The sequence below is a fragment of the Panthera tigris genome, chromosome A3, assembly GCF_018350195.1.
Source record: "Panthera tigris isolate Pti1 chromosome A3, P.tigris_Pti1_mat1.1, whole genome shotgun sequence".
In the NCBI taxonomy this organism is placed as follows: Eukaryota; Metazoa; Chordata; class Mammalia; order Carnivora; family Felidae; genus Panthera; species Panthera tigris.
In genome coordinates, this window is record NC_056662.1 from 80407540 (window position 1) to 80426228 (window position 18689).

Sequence of the window (18689 nt, forward strand, 5' to 3'; positions counted from 1 at the left end):
ATTTCTCTGAGGTGCTTTTTCCACTACAGCTTTTTTTATGTAGTAACAAGGAACATGTGTTCCACAGGCTACTTTATGATGAACTCTTAAGATTGCCTTACTCTGTCATTTAAGGCTTTTTTCTATAGGCATGCCAGTAGCCCACCCCTGTGTGACAGGAGATGCTTTCTTGAGCAAGTGGTCCAGTTACTCCGGTTTCACTATAGACTGTTAACTCTGCTTATTGCATATTTGGTATCATACACGGATTTATTTTTAATCAGCATTCCAGAGTTTTGTTGCTTGATATTCTTTCTAGAAAATGAAATCTTAAGTTGACTACAATCTAGCAGTTGCCAAAGGTTGGCTTGAGGTTTCTGGTACATGTGTGAGAGAGGTTAATAGATAAGCTAACTATCTCATTGTCTAGCCTTCTCTGTGTTAAGTCAGCCATCAGAAAGGAAGGTGCTAGGAACATGTCCTCTCACTTTTCCACAGAATAGCCTTCACTGAGTTGTGATTCAGTATAATTCCAGCTTTCATAGAAGATTTCTAATGAAAACTTCTTTGTGAATAGGATTTCTTTTTCAGAACTCTACTTGAGGAATGTTTAGTTTCTAACACAAGCTTGCTTTCTTTGTTTGTTTACAAGAGAGAGAGGGCAGGGGAGGGGCAGAGAGAGGGAGAGAGAGAATCCCAAGCAGGCTCAGGGGTCTCCAGGCATTCTTGAGTATGAATCCAGTGCTAGAAAAACGTTTAAATTTAGTTGCATTTACTGTTTGCATACTTTAAACAATTAAGTCAGTAAAGACAATAATAATGAATGGTATTTTGGAATTACAAAATGCTTTCACATTACCTAATTTGACATAGCAGTCCTATGATGTTGTTAAATATAACTGTTCCAATTTTACAGTTTAAGAAATAGGTATAAATAGGCTGTAGCAGTGAGGAAGTAGTGGAACAAAAGTGGAACTGACATAGTTTGCCTATAAATCCTACATTCTTTCTATTATACCATGATGCCTCCCCAAGTAAAGTAAACCTATTTCCCCTTTTTACCTTAGCCTCCCCAAATTGAGAGCCAAACTCCTTTTTAGTTGTATGTAACAGCCCAGATATTCAGCAACATCTCTTACTCTGCAAATTTTAATTGATATTTGCTTTGTCTAATTTCATTTTTGATATTGCATATAAAATAATTTTGTGAACTCAGCTCCAAATCTTTCAGAAAGTAGACAGGTCAGAAATACTAAGATAAATTGGTTCCTTCTATGAAGAATGACTACTTTTTATGGCTGTGCTGACCCTTTTGTTTTCTACCTAATGGTTTATCTAACTCTCCTCTTTGGGTAATAAGTTTATATATTTAAAAATATTTTTCAAAAATTATCCTTTGGAGGACAGAAATAAGTATGAGACGAGTTTAGCACCTTTCCCATCTTAACAAATATATGAAGATGTTGTTATCCATCAAGTAGATTAATAAGCTTTATGAGGGGTCCCTGGGTGGCTCAGTCGGTTGAGCGTCCGACTTTGGCTCAGGTCATGATCTCGCGGTCCGTGAGTTCGAGCCCCATGTCGGGCTCTGTGCTGACAGCTTGGAGCCTAGAGCCTGTTTCGGATTCTGTGTCTCCTTCTCTCTCTGACCCTCCCCCATTCATGCTCCGTCTCTCTCTGTCCCCAAAATAAATAAACTTAAAAAAAAAAAGCTTTATGATAGAAGTGACAACCAAAAATTGCTTTTATCACACTTGTACAAATTACTTAAACTTCAGTTATATAACGTGCTCCTTGTTAACATGGATAATTGTCAGTATGTAAATATATTTCCAAATACATGTAAATATATGTGTATATATGTATGTATATGTTTTATATGTAAAAATATATATTACATATAAATTTATATGTAAGTATATGAATATATGTAGGTATTTAGGTTTATATTACATATAAATGTATATGTAAATATAATATATGTGTGTATACATATATCCCTAACATTTACATATTGACAACATAGACACACAAATATACTTTCTTCTATTCATACTGCTCTTTCTGGTTGGAATCCACCTTGTTGGATGATAGAATAACACAAAAAGAGCAATATAAACAGCAGATTGGTATATCTGTTGTAATTCCACATTAAAAAAATGAGTTTCTGGCATTTCCAAGTCTAAGATTTTTTCCAGACAGTATGCCAGTGAGTAGTACAGGTAAAACAATATAGCTATATGACTGTACAATTTATTACCTATTTATGACTGAAGTCAGTGGGAAACAAGAGGTATGCTCCATACCTAGAAATGTATTCCGACATGCAAGCCCAAGTTATCCTCTTCCAAATTGATTAAAGTTTAATGGAGAAATCAAATTCTTTTCCTCAGCATTTGCCAGTACAAATCCTTCCCAAAATCTTCCCAAGAGCCAGCCAGACTTCTAGTAGTTTTATTTCTTTTTAATTGTGAGGTGAAATATACATAACATAAAATTTGCCATTTTAATCACTCATGACTTTCCTAATTTGTTTTTTCTTTGCTGTGATTGACTGTTAACTGTAGCTCAGTTAAGATCTGTTTAAATGCGTATTTCAAAATAGTTCTGGAGAAAGTGGGTAAAAATCTTCTTAGAGTGTACCACATCTATTAGAGAACATCTCCCAAATTTCAGGACATCTGAGATTAGTAGGGTAACTCTGAAGACTGTCTATAAATTTTAAAAGTGAGAAGGAGTTAAGCATTTGTGGAATTGCCTTCCTATTGCAGGGAAAAACTGTCAGAGTGTTGTTTTTTTATTTGTTTTAGAAAGACTAACATAAATCGTTCTTCAGATGGTAGTTACATCAAGTTAAGACATGGAACGTAATTCCCGTTTCATATTTTTCACAAAAGAGAAGGTAAACAGGGATCTGAAGAACAAACTTTTTCTTGAGAGGTCCATAAGCAGGCAGTAATGTATACTATTTGAGAAAAATGTAGCTACTCTAGTAACAAATGTTTTGACAGTCAGCTAATTCAAAGCATCAGAGAACTTTGCACCTGGAGTTCTCTATATATCACCCAGCAGATTCTACCCAAAGAGTTCTCTTAGAATTGAAGTGCACAGCACAGCTCTCCAAAACAAAGAATTATCTGGCCCCAAATGTCAGTACCTCTGAGTTCAAGAAACTCTGTTCTAGAAGAGGATTGTTTGGGTTAGAATTCCAGCAGTATACTTTATAAACTGTGGGGAAGTTACTTAATATCTGTGTCTGTTTCCTTGTCTATAAAATGGCACTAATAGTAATTTTTAACTCATAGACTTGTGAGAATTAACTGAATTAAAATATTTAAAGCATTGAGACCAGAGCCAGTAATATAAGAAGCAGTTGAGAAATACTAGCATTATTTTATTTATTTTATTTATTTTTTGCTTTCTTTTTTTTTGTGGTTTTATTGTTAAAAACTTAGTTCTTGTTGAATATATCCAATTGGTTAAACTTAAATAAATAGGTGATAGAGAAATATGCTGAAAAAAATTACTAAAAGAAAATTATACAAAGAAACACATAAAATCCTAATTTAAAATGCAGTATATGGAAATTTTGAATGAGAAATACCTTTGTAAGCAATAATGATAGGCTCTTATAATCTGAATTTTATCTGTATCTTCCTAAACAAGTTTCTAAACAAGAAACTAGAAGGTTGAACATGACGTGTATATGACTGGTGCTAATCTGAACTTAAATTGTATTAATATCTGAATTTAAAGACTTGTGGCCTAATAATTAAGTTATGATAACCATTCTATACTTCAGTACACAAACTGATAGTCCTCTCATTCTGTGTAACAACCCTTACAGAAAAGTCCTTGGGAAATCAGTTTCTTGATTGGATGTCCTGTGCACTTATGTATTCAAGTGGATGTGTATAAAGTTTTGACGGGATGCAGTTTTTTTTTTTCTTTAACAAGTGTTCTTAAAAATAATCTATTTAAAAATATACAAAACTTATAGTTAGGTTTCTTTAAGCTTTAGCAAATTAAGAGTAGATTATATGAATGTGTATTCAACTGTAACATGGAATATTTTTCTCTAAGCAAATCAAGAACTAAAATTATTTTCATTATAAATATATCTATAAAGAAGTAGATTGAAACAATGGTTTAATAATTACTATCATTAGTATAGTTCCATATAATTAACAAAGTCCTACCACATACATAGTCACAATACTCCTTCATAAAAATCCCGTGGGGTATGTGGAATTATCTGTTCTATAGATGAAGAAGTTGAGGCATCCATAGATGAAATGATTTTCCAAAGTATAATGCTAGTAATTGTAGAACGATTATTCAGACTCAAGTCTCATAATCAGTTACTATGGCAATCTGCTGAGAACTTTTTAATAAAATTATGAGACTTTCTCTGATTTAGACCTAACCTTTTTGAAATTGGTATAATAAACCATTGATATTTCCTCAAAATGAATTTAGATATTTTAATGGCAGAATATGGAGAGAGACCCAACATGCATTACTTATGAAAATTATACATAAATATAATAAAAATGAATTTGATAACCTTGTCATTATTATAAACCTTTCTTTTATTTTTAACTTTTAATTTTGGATAGTTTCAAACAAACCAGAGTAGAGAGAATAATATATGTAAACTGCTATTTTACTCATCACCCACCTGCATCAATTATCAACTCATGGTGGGTTCAGTTCATGTATATACCTCCTACTTTCTTCCCACTGGATTATTTTGAAGCAAATTCCATGTATATAATTTCATTGTACATGTTCCATTATGCATAATTTTATTTTTCAAAAATAACTATTTTAATAATAATTACAGCCCTGAAATACTACAAAACTGAATAGTTCTCTAGAAAAATATTTTCCCATTAATATATACCAGTGGGCATCTTTTTCTGAGTTCAAAATAATCACATATAGTATGATTTTCTCTTGGAATTTAATTTTCTAATGATAAACAGTAAGAGAAAGCATTTTACCTGTTCTATGTAGTCTTCTCTCCTTTCTCCTTTAAAAATAAAATATTGCAACATTAATTATTTGACATCTAATAAAGAGCCTTACTGAAAATTGTTAACAGAACTTTTTAATATATCCTTAGTAGCAAGAGAAATATTTTAATTAGGACTATTTTAAATCCTAATTTAAACAAATTGAAATACTGAAAACTCAAGAGACAGCAATAGCCAAACCTCAAAATAGTATGAAACTACCAGTGATTCTCATACATACCTTTGGGGCTAAGAGCTGCACTGAAATCAAATGAGTAGACTATATCTACATTGTTCCCTCTGTTCTTAAAATGATACCTTAAAACTTGATTGGCAAGTAAGTTTCATCTAAGTGCCAATTCTAGTTGATTAGTGGTGGTTACCTAGAAAACTCAGTTGAGTTTTATAAGCCCCCCCTTTTTTTCCCCTCAAGGGAAAAGAATACTGTATTTGCTTATGGGTTATTTGCTCTCATAGCAGTGATATACCTGCTAGGTCCTGGCTTAGTATATCTAAATGATGCTTTTAAAAGAGACATCCTTACTTAAATTTATATGCCACTAGACTGAAAGAAAACACATGTCATAGTGCTACAGTCTAATTTCCCATTATTCATGGTATTAGATAGACATTAATTTATATATTCTCATCCTTGAAACAAGTAATTGTGTATAATTGGTGGGTGTTTATAGGTACCAGTTATGTTTCTGTACTAGCCCTTAGTGCATGTATACCACTCATTTGGCACTATGCTTATGTTAACATATTATTATTTATTTCCTTTATTTATTTAGACTGGCTTCCCAAGTATATTATGTTTTTAAAAGCTTATCAGCAGCATCTTATTTCTCCTTGTAGTCCTGGCAACAAGAAATGCCTTGATAATGATTATATTTCCTTTTTTTAAAAAAAATTTATTCATTTTTGAGAGAGAGAGAGAGAGAGAGAGCGAGCATGAGTGTGGGAGGGAGAGAGAGAGAATCCTGAGCAGGCCAGTGCTGTCAGCATAGAGCCTGACTCGGGGCTTACCTGAGCCAAAATCAAGAGTCAGACGCTTAACCCACTGAGCCACCAAGGCTCCCCGATGATTATATTTCTATAAAAATACATGTTACTTGTCTGTCACTAACTCAAAATTACTTGCTATTTTGGGATATTTTTGTACAGAATGGGATGTTTTGCTTAGCTATATAGTTCAAAAATTGCAAAACACTTTAGATCTTTCTGACTTAAACACATCCAGTGTTTGTGTTATTTCATCACAAATTTATGATATGAGCTTTCTCCCTAAATTTAATGGCGAGTTACTCTTTGAACAGTGGTACTCAAAGTATAGGATGAAGACTAATAGCTGATCATCAAACTATTTTTTGCTGGTCTGTTAACTGTTTATTATTTGTGCTTGGAAAAAAGAAGCAATTGTAAACATTTATGGCAGTTTGACAGGATAATTCTATGTATGTTTAATAAAATTTGAATTTTTATTTTTAAAATTTTGATATTACACTTAAAAAGTTGATATAATTGACATATAACACTATGTTAGTTTTAGGTATACAACATGATTTGATTTATTGTGAAATGATCACCACAGTATGCTTAGTTAACATCTATAGCCATTAGAATTTTTTCTTGTGATGAAAAATTTTAATATTTATTCTCTAATCACCCTTCAGAAATATAATACAGCATTATTATTAGTTTTTAAAATTTTATTTTAGAGAGCGTGCATGAGCAGGGGAGAGGGGCAAATGGAGAGAGAGAGAATCCCAAGCAGGCTCCACACCTAGCACAGAGCCTGACGCCATGATCCTGGGATCATGACCCAAAATAAGCTGAAACCAAGAGTGGGATGCTCAGTCAACGGGATGCTGAGGTGCCCCTGATACAGTATTATTGATTATAGTCATTATGCTGTACATTATATACCCATGACTTATTTTATATATGAAAGTTTCTACCTTTTGATAACCTTTACTCATTTTTCCCACCACCCCCATCTCTGGTAAACACCAAACTCTTTTCTGTATATCGGAGTTGGGTTGTTTTTTGTATTTGTTTTTTAAGATTCCACACATGAGTGAGATCATATGATATCTGTCTTTCTCTGTCTGACTTATTTCACTTAGTATAATGCCCTCAAGGTCCATCCATGTTGTCAGAAAAAACAGGCTTTCCTTGACTTTTATGGATGAAAAGTATCCCATTGTGTATTTATATCATATTCAATCACTGATGGACACTGAAAGGTTGTTTCCATGACTTGGCTATTGTGAATAATACTAATGAACATGAGAATGTAGATACTGTTGTAAGTTAGTATTTTTGTTTGCTTTGGACAAATACAAAGAAGTTGAATTGCTTGATCAAATGGTAGTTCTATTTTATTTTATTATTTTTTTTGAAGAATCTCCATATTGTTTTCTATAGTGTACATTCCTACCAACAGTGTACAAGGGTTCCCTTTTCTCCACATCCTTGCCAACTCTTGTTATTTCTTTTTGCTAATAACCATTCTCACAGGGGTGAGGAGATACCTCACTGAGGTTTTGATTTGTATTTCTTTGATGATTACTGATGTTGAGCACCTTTTCATGTACCTATTGGATATCCATATGTCATCTTTAGAAAAATGTCTATTTAGATCCTTTGCCCCCCACCCCCGGTTTTTGTTTTTTTTGAGAGAGAGAAAGAGAGCATGCACATGAGAACTCTGGAGGGGCAGTGAAAGAGGGGGAGAGAATCTCAAGCTGTCTCCACACTCAGTGTGAAGCATGATGCAAGGCTTGATCTCATGACCCTGGGATCACCACCTCAGATCCTGTGCCCATTTTTTAAGTGGATTCTTTGTTTGCTGTTGAGTTGTCAGGTCTTTATATATTTTGGATATTAACCCCTTATCAGATATATGATTTGCAAATATTTTCTCCTATTCAGTAGGTTTTCTTTCATTTTGTTGATGGTCCTTTGCTGTGCAAAACTTTTCAGTTGGATGTTAGTCCCACTTGTTCATTTTTGTTTTTGTTGCCTTTCCTTTTAGTGTCAGATCCAAAAAATTGTCTCCAAGATTAAAATCAAGGCTCTTACTGCCTATATTTTCTTAAGGAGTTTTCCTATTTTGGGTTTCATATTCAAGTCTTTAATCCATTTTAGGCTATTTTGTGCATGTAGGGTAGTGGTATGGTTTCATTCTTTTGTATGTAGCTGTAACAGTTTTTCCAGTACCATTTATTGAAAAGATTATCTTTTCCCTTTTGTACATTCTTATCTCTTGTATTGTAAATTAATTAGCCCTATATGCTTGGGTTTAATTCTGGGCTCTCAGTTCTTTTCCATTGATCTATGTGTCTTATTTTTTTATGCCAGTATCATACTGTATGATTACTGTGGCTTTGTAATATAGTTTGAAATCAGGACGTGTGATTTCAAGTCCCACTTGATTCTTCTTTCTCAAAATTGCTTTGGCTATTGGGATCTTATGTACTTCCATACAAATTTTAGGATTGTTTATTCTTTTTTTGTGGAAAGATCCATTAGAATTTTGAAAGGAATTGCATTAAATCAGTAGATTCCTTTAGGTAGTATGGACATTTTAACAATATTCTTCCCATCTGATCATGGTTTCTCTTTCAATTTATTTGTGACATCTTCAATCTTTCATCAATTTCTTATGGTTTTCACTGGGCATGTTTCTCACTTCCTTGGTTAAATTTATTCCTAGGTATTTCATACTTTTTGATGTAGTTGTAAACCAGATTGTTTTATGTCTTTTTATGACAGTTCAATATTATTACATAGAAACACAACAGATTTTTGTATGTTGATTTTTTTAACCTGCAACTTTACTGAATTTGTTTATTCTAGCAGCTTTTTGATGGAATCTGGGTTTTCTATAACCATTCATCTGCAAATAAAGTTTTAGTTCTTCCTTTCCAATTTGGATAGCTGTTAATTATTTTTTCTTGCCTTAAGTGCTCTGGCTATGACTTTCAATACTGCATTGAATAAAATGATAAGAATGGGCATTCTTGTCTTGTTCTTGATCTCAGAGGAAAAGTTTTCAGCTTTCACCATTGAGTAAAATGTTAGCTGTGGGCTTGTCATATATGGCCTTCATTATGTTGAGATATGTTCCCTCTATAACCACTTTTTGAGATTTTTAAAAATCATAAATGGATGTTGAACTCCATCAGATGATTTTTCTGTATATATTGAGAAAATCATAGGATTTTTATCCTTCATTTTGTTAATGTGGTGTATGACATTGATAGATTTACAAATGTCGAACCAGTCCTTGCATCCCTGGAATAAACTGCATTTGATCATGGTGTATGATCCTTTTAGTGTTATTGTTGAATTTGCTAATATTTTGTTGAGGTTTTCTGCATCTGTTCATCAGAGATACTAGCCTATTGTTTTCTTTTGTATGGTGTCATTGCTACTTTTGGTATTAGGGTAATTCTGGCCTTGTAAAATGAGTTTGAAAATCTCTGCTTTACTTTTTTTGGGAAGAGTTTCAGAGGATTGTTACTCTTACTTAAATGGGTAGAATTCGTCAGTGAAACCATCTGGTCCTGGAATTTTCTTTTGGGGGAGATTTTTGATTAGAGATTTAATTTACTTTTCTGTATCTTCATGATTCACGTTGATAGGCTGTATGCTCCTAGAGTTTTATCCATTTCTTCAGATTTTCCAATTTGTTGAATTCTAATTGTTCATGGTAGTCTCCTATCCTTTGTAAAAATTTCTGGGAAGCCAGTTTCATTTCTGCTTTCTTTCCTTCTTTTTTTTTTTTTTTTTTTTTTTTTAGTCACATTTCATTTATTTCTGCTCTTTTTGTTGCTATTTCTTTCTGCTAACTTTGGGTTTAGTTCTTCTTTTCTAGTTTCTTGAAGTATAAAGTTAGGTTGTTTATTTGACCCCTTGTTTCTTAGTGAAGGCATTTGTCATTATTAACTTCCCTCTTACAGCTGCTTTTGATGCATCCCATGAGTTTTGATATGTTGTATTTCCATTTTAAAATTTGTCAAGGAATTTGCTTTTTCTTTTGGTTTCTTCTTTGATGCATGGACTGTTTGGTACAATGTTGTTCAATCTTCACATATTTATAAATTTTCCACTTTCCTTCTTATAACTGATTTTTAGTTTCATACCACTGTGGTGAGAAAAGATGCTTGATAAGATTCAGTTCTCTTAAATTTGTGAAGACTTGTGTGGTGTAACATATGATTCTTCCTAGAGAATGTTCCATGTGAGATTAAGAAGACTATGTATTCTGTTGCTTGGATAGAGGGTTCTGTGTGTGTTAAGTCCACCTAGTCTAACATGTCATTTAAGTAAAATGGTTTTTAATATTTTCTTTTTGTAATGTTTATTTACTTTGAGAAAGAGAGAGCATGAGTGTGTGAATCGAGGAGGGGCAGAGAGAGAGGGAGAGACAGAGACTCCCAAGAAAGTTCCACACTGTCAGCGCAGAGTCCAACACAGGGCTCAATTCCATGAACCATGAGATCATGACTTGAGCTGAAATCAAGAGTTAGATGCTTAACCAACTGAGCCACCCAGGTACCCCTTGAATAGATTTTCTGTTTTGATGATCTAATTGATGAAAGTGGGGAATTTAAGTCCCCTACTATTTTTTAATTGATGTCTGTTTCTCCCTTGACATTGATCAATGTTTGCTTTATGTATTTAGGTGCTTCTTCATTGGGTGAATAAATATTTACAAATGTTATATCCTCTTGTTTGGTTGGTCCTTTTATCATCATTTTATGACCTTGTTTGTCTCTTATTATAGTCTGTCTTAAAGTGTATTTTGTCTGCTATAAGTATACCTACCCCAGCTTTCTTTTGCTTTTCATTTGCATGGAGTATATTTTTTCCACTCTTTGCTTTCAGTTTGCCTGTCCTTACATCTGAAGTGAGTCTCTCGTAGGCAGCATATAGATGCATCTTCTATTATCATTCATTCAGCCAGTCTGTGTCTTTTTTTTTTTTTTTAAGTTTATTTATTTATTTTCAGAGAGAGCATGAGTGGGAGAGGGAAAAGAGAGAGGGAGAATCTCAAGTAGGCTCCTCACTGTCAGTGCAGAGCCCAGCCCAGGGCTCAAACCCACAAAACTGTGATATCGTGACCTAAGCCAAAATCAAGAGTTGGATGCTCAGCTGACTGAGCCATCCAGCTACCCCACTCTCTCGCTTTTTATTGGAGAATTTAGCTCATTTTCATTTAAAGCAATTTATTGGTGAGTAGGTAGTTATTGGCATTTTGTTAATTGTTTTCTGGCTGTTCTTAAAATTTCTTTATTCCTTTCTATTTTTCTTTCTTTTTTCTTTTGTGATTTGATAATTTTCTGTAGTAATAGGCTTATAGATCTCCTATCTTTTGTGTATCTATAGGTTTTTGCTTTGTGGTTACCATGAGGCTTACATATATCTCACATCACATAGAAATAAATAAAGATGGTCTATTTTAAGTTAATAGCTTAAGTTCAGATGTATTCTAAACCTGACATCTTTTCTCCCTCTTCCACATTTTGTTTTGATGTCACAATTTAAATCTTTTAGTTTTCAATATTAACTTACAAATTATTGTAGTTACAGGTATTTTTACTACTTTTGTCTTTTAACCATCATACTAGATTTATAAGTAGTTAACCAACCACCTTTACAATATAAGATTATTTCTGATATTTGCTATATTTACCTTGACTACTGAGATTTATACTTTCCTATGTTTTCCTATTGTTAATTAGTGCCTTATGTTTAAGCTTAAGGAAGTCCCTTTAACATTTATTGTAAGTCAGGTCTAGGGGTAATAAACTCCTGAAGCTTTTGCTTGTCTGGAAAACTCATTCACACACCTCCCCACCCCAAATCTTAAGGACATCTTTGCTAGAGAGTCTTGTTGGCAGTCTTTTTCTATCATTATTTTGAATATATTGTGCCTACTCCCTCTGGCCTGCCAAGTTTCCACTCAAAAGTCTTGATTTTCTTATGGGATTTCACTTGCATTTAACTAATTGTTTTTCTCTTGATGCTTTTAAGATTCTCTCCTTGTTTTAAGAACAAATATTGTTAAAATACCCAAAGAAATCTACAGATTTAATACAATCCCTATCAAAATACTAGCAGCATTTTTCATGGAACAAATAATCCTAAAATTTGTATGGAACTACAAATGACCCCGCATAGCCAAAGCAGTCTTGAAAAAGAAAATCAAAACTAGAGGCATCACAATTAGAAACTTCATATTATACTACAAAGCTATAGTGATCAAGACAGTATAGTACCGGCACAAAAACAGACACATATAGATCAAAGGAATAGAATGGAAAACCCAGAAATAAACCTACAATTACATGTTCAATTAATCTTCAACAAAGGAGGCAGAATATGCAATGGGAAAAAGACTCAACAAATGGTGCTGGGAAGATTGGACAGCAATACGAAAAGAATGGAATTGGACCACTTTCTTACACCATACACAAAAATAAACCCCAAATAGATTAAGAACTTAAATGTGAGACCTGAAACCATAAAAATCCTAGAAGAGAGCACTGGTTATAATTTCTCTGACAATGGCCATAGCAACATTTTCCTAGACATGTGTCCTGAGGGAAGGGAAACAAAAGCAAAAATAAACTATTTGGATTACATCAAAATAAAAAGTTTCTGCACAGCAAAGGAAACAATCAACAAAACTATAAAAAACAACCTACTGAATGGAAAAAGGTATTTGCAAATGACATATCTGAAAAAGGGTTAGTATTTAAAATATATAAAGAACTGATACAACTCAACACCAAAAAAAAATCCAATTTAAAAAATGGGCAGACGACATAAACAGATATTTCCCCAAAGAAAGCATTCAGATGGCCAACAGACACATGAAAAGATGTTCCCCATCATTCATCATCAGGGAAATGCAAATCAAACCATAATGAGATATTACCTCACACCTGTCAAAATGGCTAAAATAAAAAAGACAAGAAACAACAAGTGTTGGCAAGGATATGGAGAAAAAGGAACTCTTGTGCACTGTTGGTGGGAATGCAAACTAGTGCAGCCATTGTGGAAAACAGTATGGAGTTTCCTAAAAAAATTAAAAACAGAGGCACCTGGGTGGCTCAGTCAGTTAAGTATCTGACTGTTGACTTCAGCGCAGGTCTTGATCTCACAGTTTAGTGAGTTCAAGCCCCAAGGTGGCTCTGTGCTGGTCCTGCAGAGCTCCTTGGGATTCTCTCTCTCTCTCTCTTTCTCTTTCTCTCTCTCTGCTCCTCCCCTGCTCACCTTCTCTCTGTCTCAAAATAAATGAACTTTAAAAAAAATTAAACAAAAAATTAAAAACATAACTACCATATGATCCAGTAATTCCACTACTGGGTATTTACCCAAAGAATAAAAAACCACTAGTTTATAAAGATAGATGTACCCCCTGTTATAGCATTATTTACAATAGCCAAATTATGGAAGCAGCCCAAGTGTCCTATCTATGGATGAATGGATAAAGAAGTGGTATATATATATATATACCACTTCTTTATATATATGTATATATATGTATATATATGTATATATGTGTATATATGTGTGTGTATATATATATATATATATATATATACACACAATGGAATATTAATCATCCATAAAAACAATGAAATCTTGCCATTTGCAACAACATGGGTGGATCTAGGGAGTATATGCTAAGTGAAATAAGTCATAGAAAGACAAATACCATATGATTTCACTCATGTGAAATTGAAGAAACAGATGAACAAACAAAGGAAAAAAAAAAAGACAAACCAAAAACCAGACTTTAAATATGAAGAACAAACTGGTGGTTACCAGAGGGGAGGTAGGTAGGGGCGGGGGTGAAATAGGTGAAGGGAATTAAGAATACACTTATCTTGATGAGTACTGACAAATATACAGAATTGTTGAATCACTATATTGCACACCTGAAATGAATATAACACTGAACATTAACTTACTGGAATTAAAAAAAAAAACACACAGATGCGAGGCTGGACCAATTACCAAAAAAAAAAAAAAAAGATTCCCTCCTTATCTTTAACTTTAGACAATTATAATGTGTTTTAGAGTGGCTCTCCAAGAGTAGGGAAGTTTTTAGCTATTATGTCTTTAAGTTCTCTACCCCTTCTCTGTCTCTTCTCATTCTGGAACTCCTATAATATGAATGTTGGTCCACTTGATGCTCTCTCATAAACCCCTTAAATTATCTGCACTTTTTTTTCTTCCTGCTGCTATTTAGATGAGTTCTGCTGACCTGTCCTTGAATTCACTGCTACTTTCTTCTCATTCATCTGCTTTGATGTTGAATCTCTGTGTTGTATTTTTCAATTCTGTTATTGTATCTATCAGCTCTGTGACTTTTATTTGACACTTTCCTATATTTTCTCTTTGTTAAAATTTGTTCATAAACTTTGTTCATACATTTTTCTGGCAACCTATATTTTCTCTTTGTTAAAATTTGTTCATAAACTTTGTTCATACATTTTTCTGGCAAGATTGGTAAGCATCTTTATGACTGTCATTTTGAACTTTTAATCAGGTAAATCACTTACTTGTTTCATGAAAATGTTTTTCTGAGGTTTCATCTTGCTTTCATACGGAACCTATTCCTCTTTCTTCATTTTCTTGACTCTCTGTTTTAGTTTCTATGCATTAGATAAAACAGCTGCCATTCCCTGTTTTGAAGCAGTACCTCATAGGAATGATTTTCATCTTTCAACCCAAGTCTCTCAAACCCTTGTGCTTCTCCAAGCAGCCTACTTTATTCTTAGTGGCTGTCAATAGTTGCGGGTTTGCCAAGACCTGTCAGAGTCCAAAAGGGGAAGATCTTGGTTGGCTCATAGATTCAGACTGATTGGAAACAAACCCTCAGGCAGTAGCTTTTAAAGTATGCAGACATGACTCTTTCATGGGAAGACTGGGAGTGTTTTTGCCATTCCCTCTGAAATGGTAGCCTGTGAATGCAGGTCCCACCGGTCACCAAGAGTTAGGATATCAAGGAACTTGTCCTCTCGGCAGCAGACAAAAGTTGAAGCACCAACCAAGTATACAAGCTCCTTTCTCAGAAACACCAGTGACCTGGAGTAGGGCAGAGGGAGAGCAGGAAGATAGTTCCCACCCTCTGAGATCTCTGGAGAGGATTACAGTTGGCTCTTAGATGTGTATTAAATTAGAATCCTGTCCCTCAGGGTGCAGCCAAGAAGGTATCTTATACGCCTCTTTCACAGAAAGACCAGGCATTTCAGTCTGCTGCCTTTCTGCTGTGCCCTAGGGTAGCTGGTTAAGAACTCTTTCTCCATTTATTACAGTCCTTTTGAATGTAAGCCTTGCTGGCCACCAGAGCTAGGTGATCAAAGGGTATCCCCCTAGGTGGCAGCTGCAAAAACTGGAATGCCAAACAAGTGCACAGTTCATTTCCAGGAGATATAGGCAACCTGGAACGAGGCAAGTACAATGACTGTCACTGTCAAAATGACAGAATCCCACATCCAGATATTGGTTGTTCCAAAATAACTCAAGTTCTTCAATTACATTTCTCTTTTTTTATTTTTTTAATGTTTGTTCATTTTTGAGAGAGAGAAAGCGTGCAAGCAGGGGAGGGGCAGAGAGAGAGGGAGACAGAATCTAAAGCAGGCTCCAGGCTCTGAGCTGTTAGCACAGAGCCTGACGCTGGCCTTGAACCCAGGAACCATGAGATCATGACCCGAGCCAAAGTCAGATGCTTAAATGACTGAACCACCTAGGTGCCCCTTCAATTACATTTTTTAATACCATGAAGGAAACTATATTAACCACAGTGATACAAAAAGCTGTAGATGTTTAAACGTATACAACTTGATGGGTTTGGAGATACGTATACACCTGTGAAACCCTCATTACTATAATTGCCCTAAACTTATCTATCACTTCCAAAAGTTTCCTCCCATACCCCCTTTGTTGTTTTTCCTTTTTTCCTTTGTGGTAAGAGCACTTATCATAATACCTACTCTCTCAGAAAATTTTAAAATACGGTATTAAACATTACAGGTCACATACAGTAGATCTCCAGAACGTTTTGCATAAATTAAATTTTGTACTCTTTGACCAACAGATTCCCATTTCCTCCTCTCCACAGCCCCTGGCAACCACCATTCTACTCTCTGCTTCTATGTATTTGACTATTTTGGACTCCACATATAATTGAGATCATGTCTTGCTTTTTTTTTTTTAAGTTTTTAAATTTTATTTTGAGAGAGAAAGCACAAGTAGAGGAGGGGCGGAGAGAAAGGGAGAGAGAGAGAATCCCAAGCGGACTCCGTATCGTTGGTGCAGAGCCCAGCATAGACCTTGAACTCATAAACCATGAAATCATGACCTGAGCTGAAGTTAAAGTTGAAGCTGAAGTTAACCAACTGAGCCACCCAGGAGCCCCAAGATTTGTCTGTGTCTGGCTTAGTTTACTTTGCATCATGTCCTTTAGGCGCATCCATGTTGTGGCAAATGGCAGGATTTCCTTTTTTAAGGCTGAATAATATTCCTCTGTATACCGAGAGTTGTAATTATTTATAAATTTTGGGTATTAACTTACCCTTATTTAATATTTGGCCTGTAAATATTTTCTCCCATTCTGTGGGTTGCCTTTTTATTTTGTTGAGGGCTTCGTTTTTGTAAAGAAGTTTTTTAGTTTGATTTAATCTCATTTGTCTATTTTTGCTTTTGTTGCCTGTGCTTTTGGTGTCCTATCCAAGAAATCATTGGCTAGTCCAATGTCTGGTAGCTTTTACCCTAGATTTTCTTCTAAGACTTTATTGTTTCAGGTTTTGAGTTTAGGTCTTTAATCCATTTTGAGTTGATTATTCAAAATGGAGTGAGATAAGGGTCCAGTTTCATTTATTTACATGTAAATTTCTAATTTTTCTCCCAGCATTTATGGAAGAAATGGTCTTTTCCACGTGTGTATTCGTGGCACCCTTACTGAAGATCAGTTGATTCTTATATGCATGGACTTAGTTCTGGTGCTCTATTCTGTTTCATTAATTTATATTTCTGTTTTTCTGCCCATACCATACTGTTTAGATTATTATAAATTTGTAATATGTTTGAATTGGGCAGTATGATACCTCCAGCTTTATTCTTGATCAAAATTTTTTGAGCTATTTGGGGTTTTCTGTAGTTCCAAAAAAATTTTAGTATTGTCTTCTGTTTTTGTAACAAATGCCATTGGGGTTTTGATAAAGATTGCATTGAATGTACAAACTGCTTTGGGAAGTATGAGCTTTTTTTTTTTTTTTTTTTAATGTTTATTTTGAGGGGGGGAGAGAGAGAGACAGAGAGAGAGAGAGAGAGAGAGAGACACAGGAGGAGGGGTGGAGAGAGAGGGAGGCACAGAATCTGAAGCAGGCCCCAGGCTCTGAGCTGTCAGCACAGAACCCGACACGGAGCTCAAACTCACGAATTGTGAGATCATGACCCGAGCCGAAGTCAGATGCTCAACTGACTGAGCCACCCAGGCACCCCAGGATGAGCTTTTTTTAAACAAATTTTTTAAATGTTTATTTTTGAGAGAGGTGGGGGAGAGAGAGACAGAGACACAGAGCACAAGCAGGGGAGGGAAGGAGAGAGAGTGAGACACAGAATCTGAGACAGGTTCCAGGCTCCAAGATGTCAGCACAGAGCCTGATGGGTGCTTAATGGGTGCTTGAACCCATGAAATGTGAGATAATGACCTGAACCAAAGTAGGATGCTTAACTGATGGAGCCACTCAGGTGCCCCAGGAAATACGAGCTTTTTAACAATACTGAGTCTTCTAGTACATAAACATGAGATGTCCTTCTATGTATTTGTTTTGTTTTTGTTTTGAGAGAGAGAGAGAGAGAGATAGAGAGATTGTGTGAGCAGGAGAGGGGCAGAGGGAGAGGGGAAAAGAATCTCAAGCAAGCTCCACGCCCAGCATGGAGCCTGACGTGATGCTCCATCCCAGGACTGTGAAATCATGACCTGAGCAGAAATCAAGAATCAGATGCTTAACTGACTGAGCCACCCAGGCACCCCATTTATTTCTTTTTAAATTTATTTCTTTAAAAAATGTTTATTTTTGAGAGAAGGAGATAGAGTGTTGGTGGGGGAGGGGCAGAGAGAGAGGGAGACACAGAATCTGAAGGAAGCTCCAGGCTTTGAGCTGTCAGCACAGGGCCCTACATGGGGCTCGAACTTACGAACTGCAAGATCATGACCTGAGCTAAAGTTGGATGCTTAACTGACTGAGCCACCCAGGTGCCCCCTTTTTAAATTTCTTAAGTCAGTGTTTTGTAGTTTTACGTGTATAAGGGTTTTACTCCTTGGTTAAATTTATACTTAAGTATTTCTTTTTTAAAAAATATTATTGTAAATGGAACTGTTTTTTAAATTTCCTTTTTGGTAGGTGGTTAATATATAGAAATGTAGTTGATTTTTGTATGTTGGTTTTGTATCCTGTGTTGTTACTGAATCCATGTACTCTGTTTTTTGTGGAGTCTTTAAGGTTTTCTACATTTAAGATTATGTCATTTGCAAACAGGTAGTTTCACTTCTTCCTTTGCAATTTGGGTGCCTTTGTTTACTTTTTGTTTTTAATTGTTCTGCCTTATACTTTAAGTACCATGTTGAATTGGAGAGGGGGGAAGTGGACATCCTTGTTT

At 34.9% G+C, this 18689-nt stretch overlaps 1 protein-coding gene across 10 annotated transcripts in view; it reads right to left on the reverse strand.

Moving 5' to 3' along the window:
- The window catches only part of LOC102951328 (WD repeat containing planar cell polarity effector), a 619322-nt gene that overhangs the window by 3092 nt on the left and 597541 nt on the right, over positions 1 to 18689 (reverse strand). For all 10 annotated transcript variants that reach the window (XM_042981516.1, XM_042981515.1, XM_042981518.1 and 7 more), the window contains one exon: positions 4986 to 5014. In XM_042981516.1, the coding sequence (XP_042837450.1) occupies positions 4986 to 5014 (29 nt within the window). The remainder of the gene's footprint in view (positions 1 to 4985; positions 5015 to 18689) is intronic.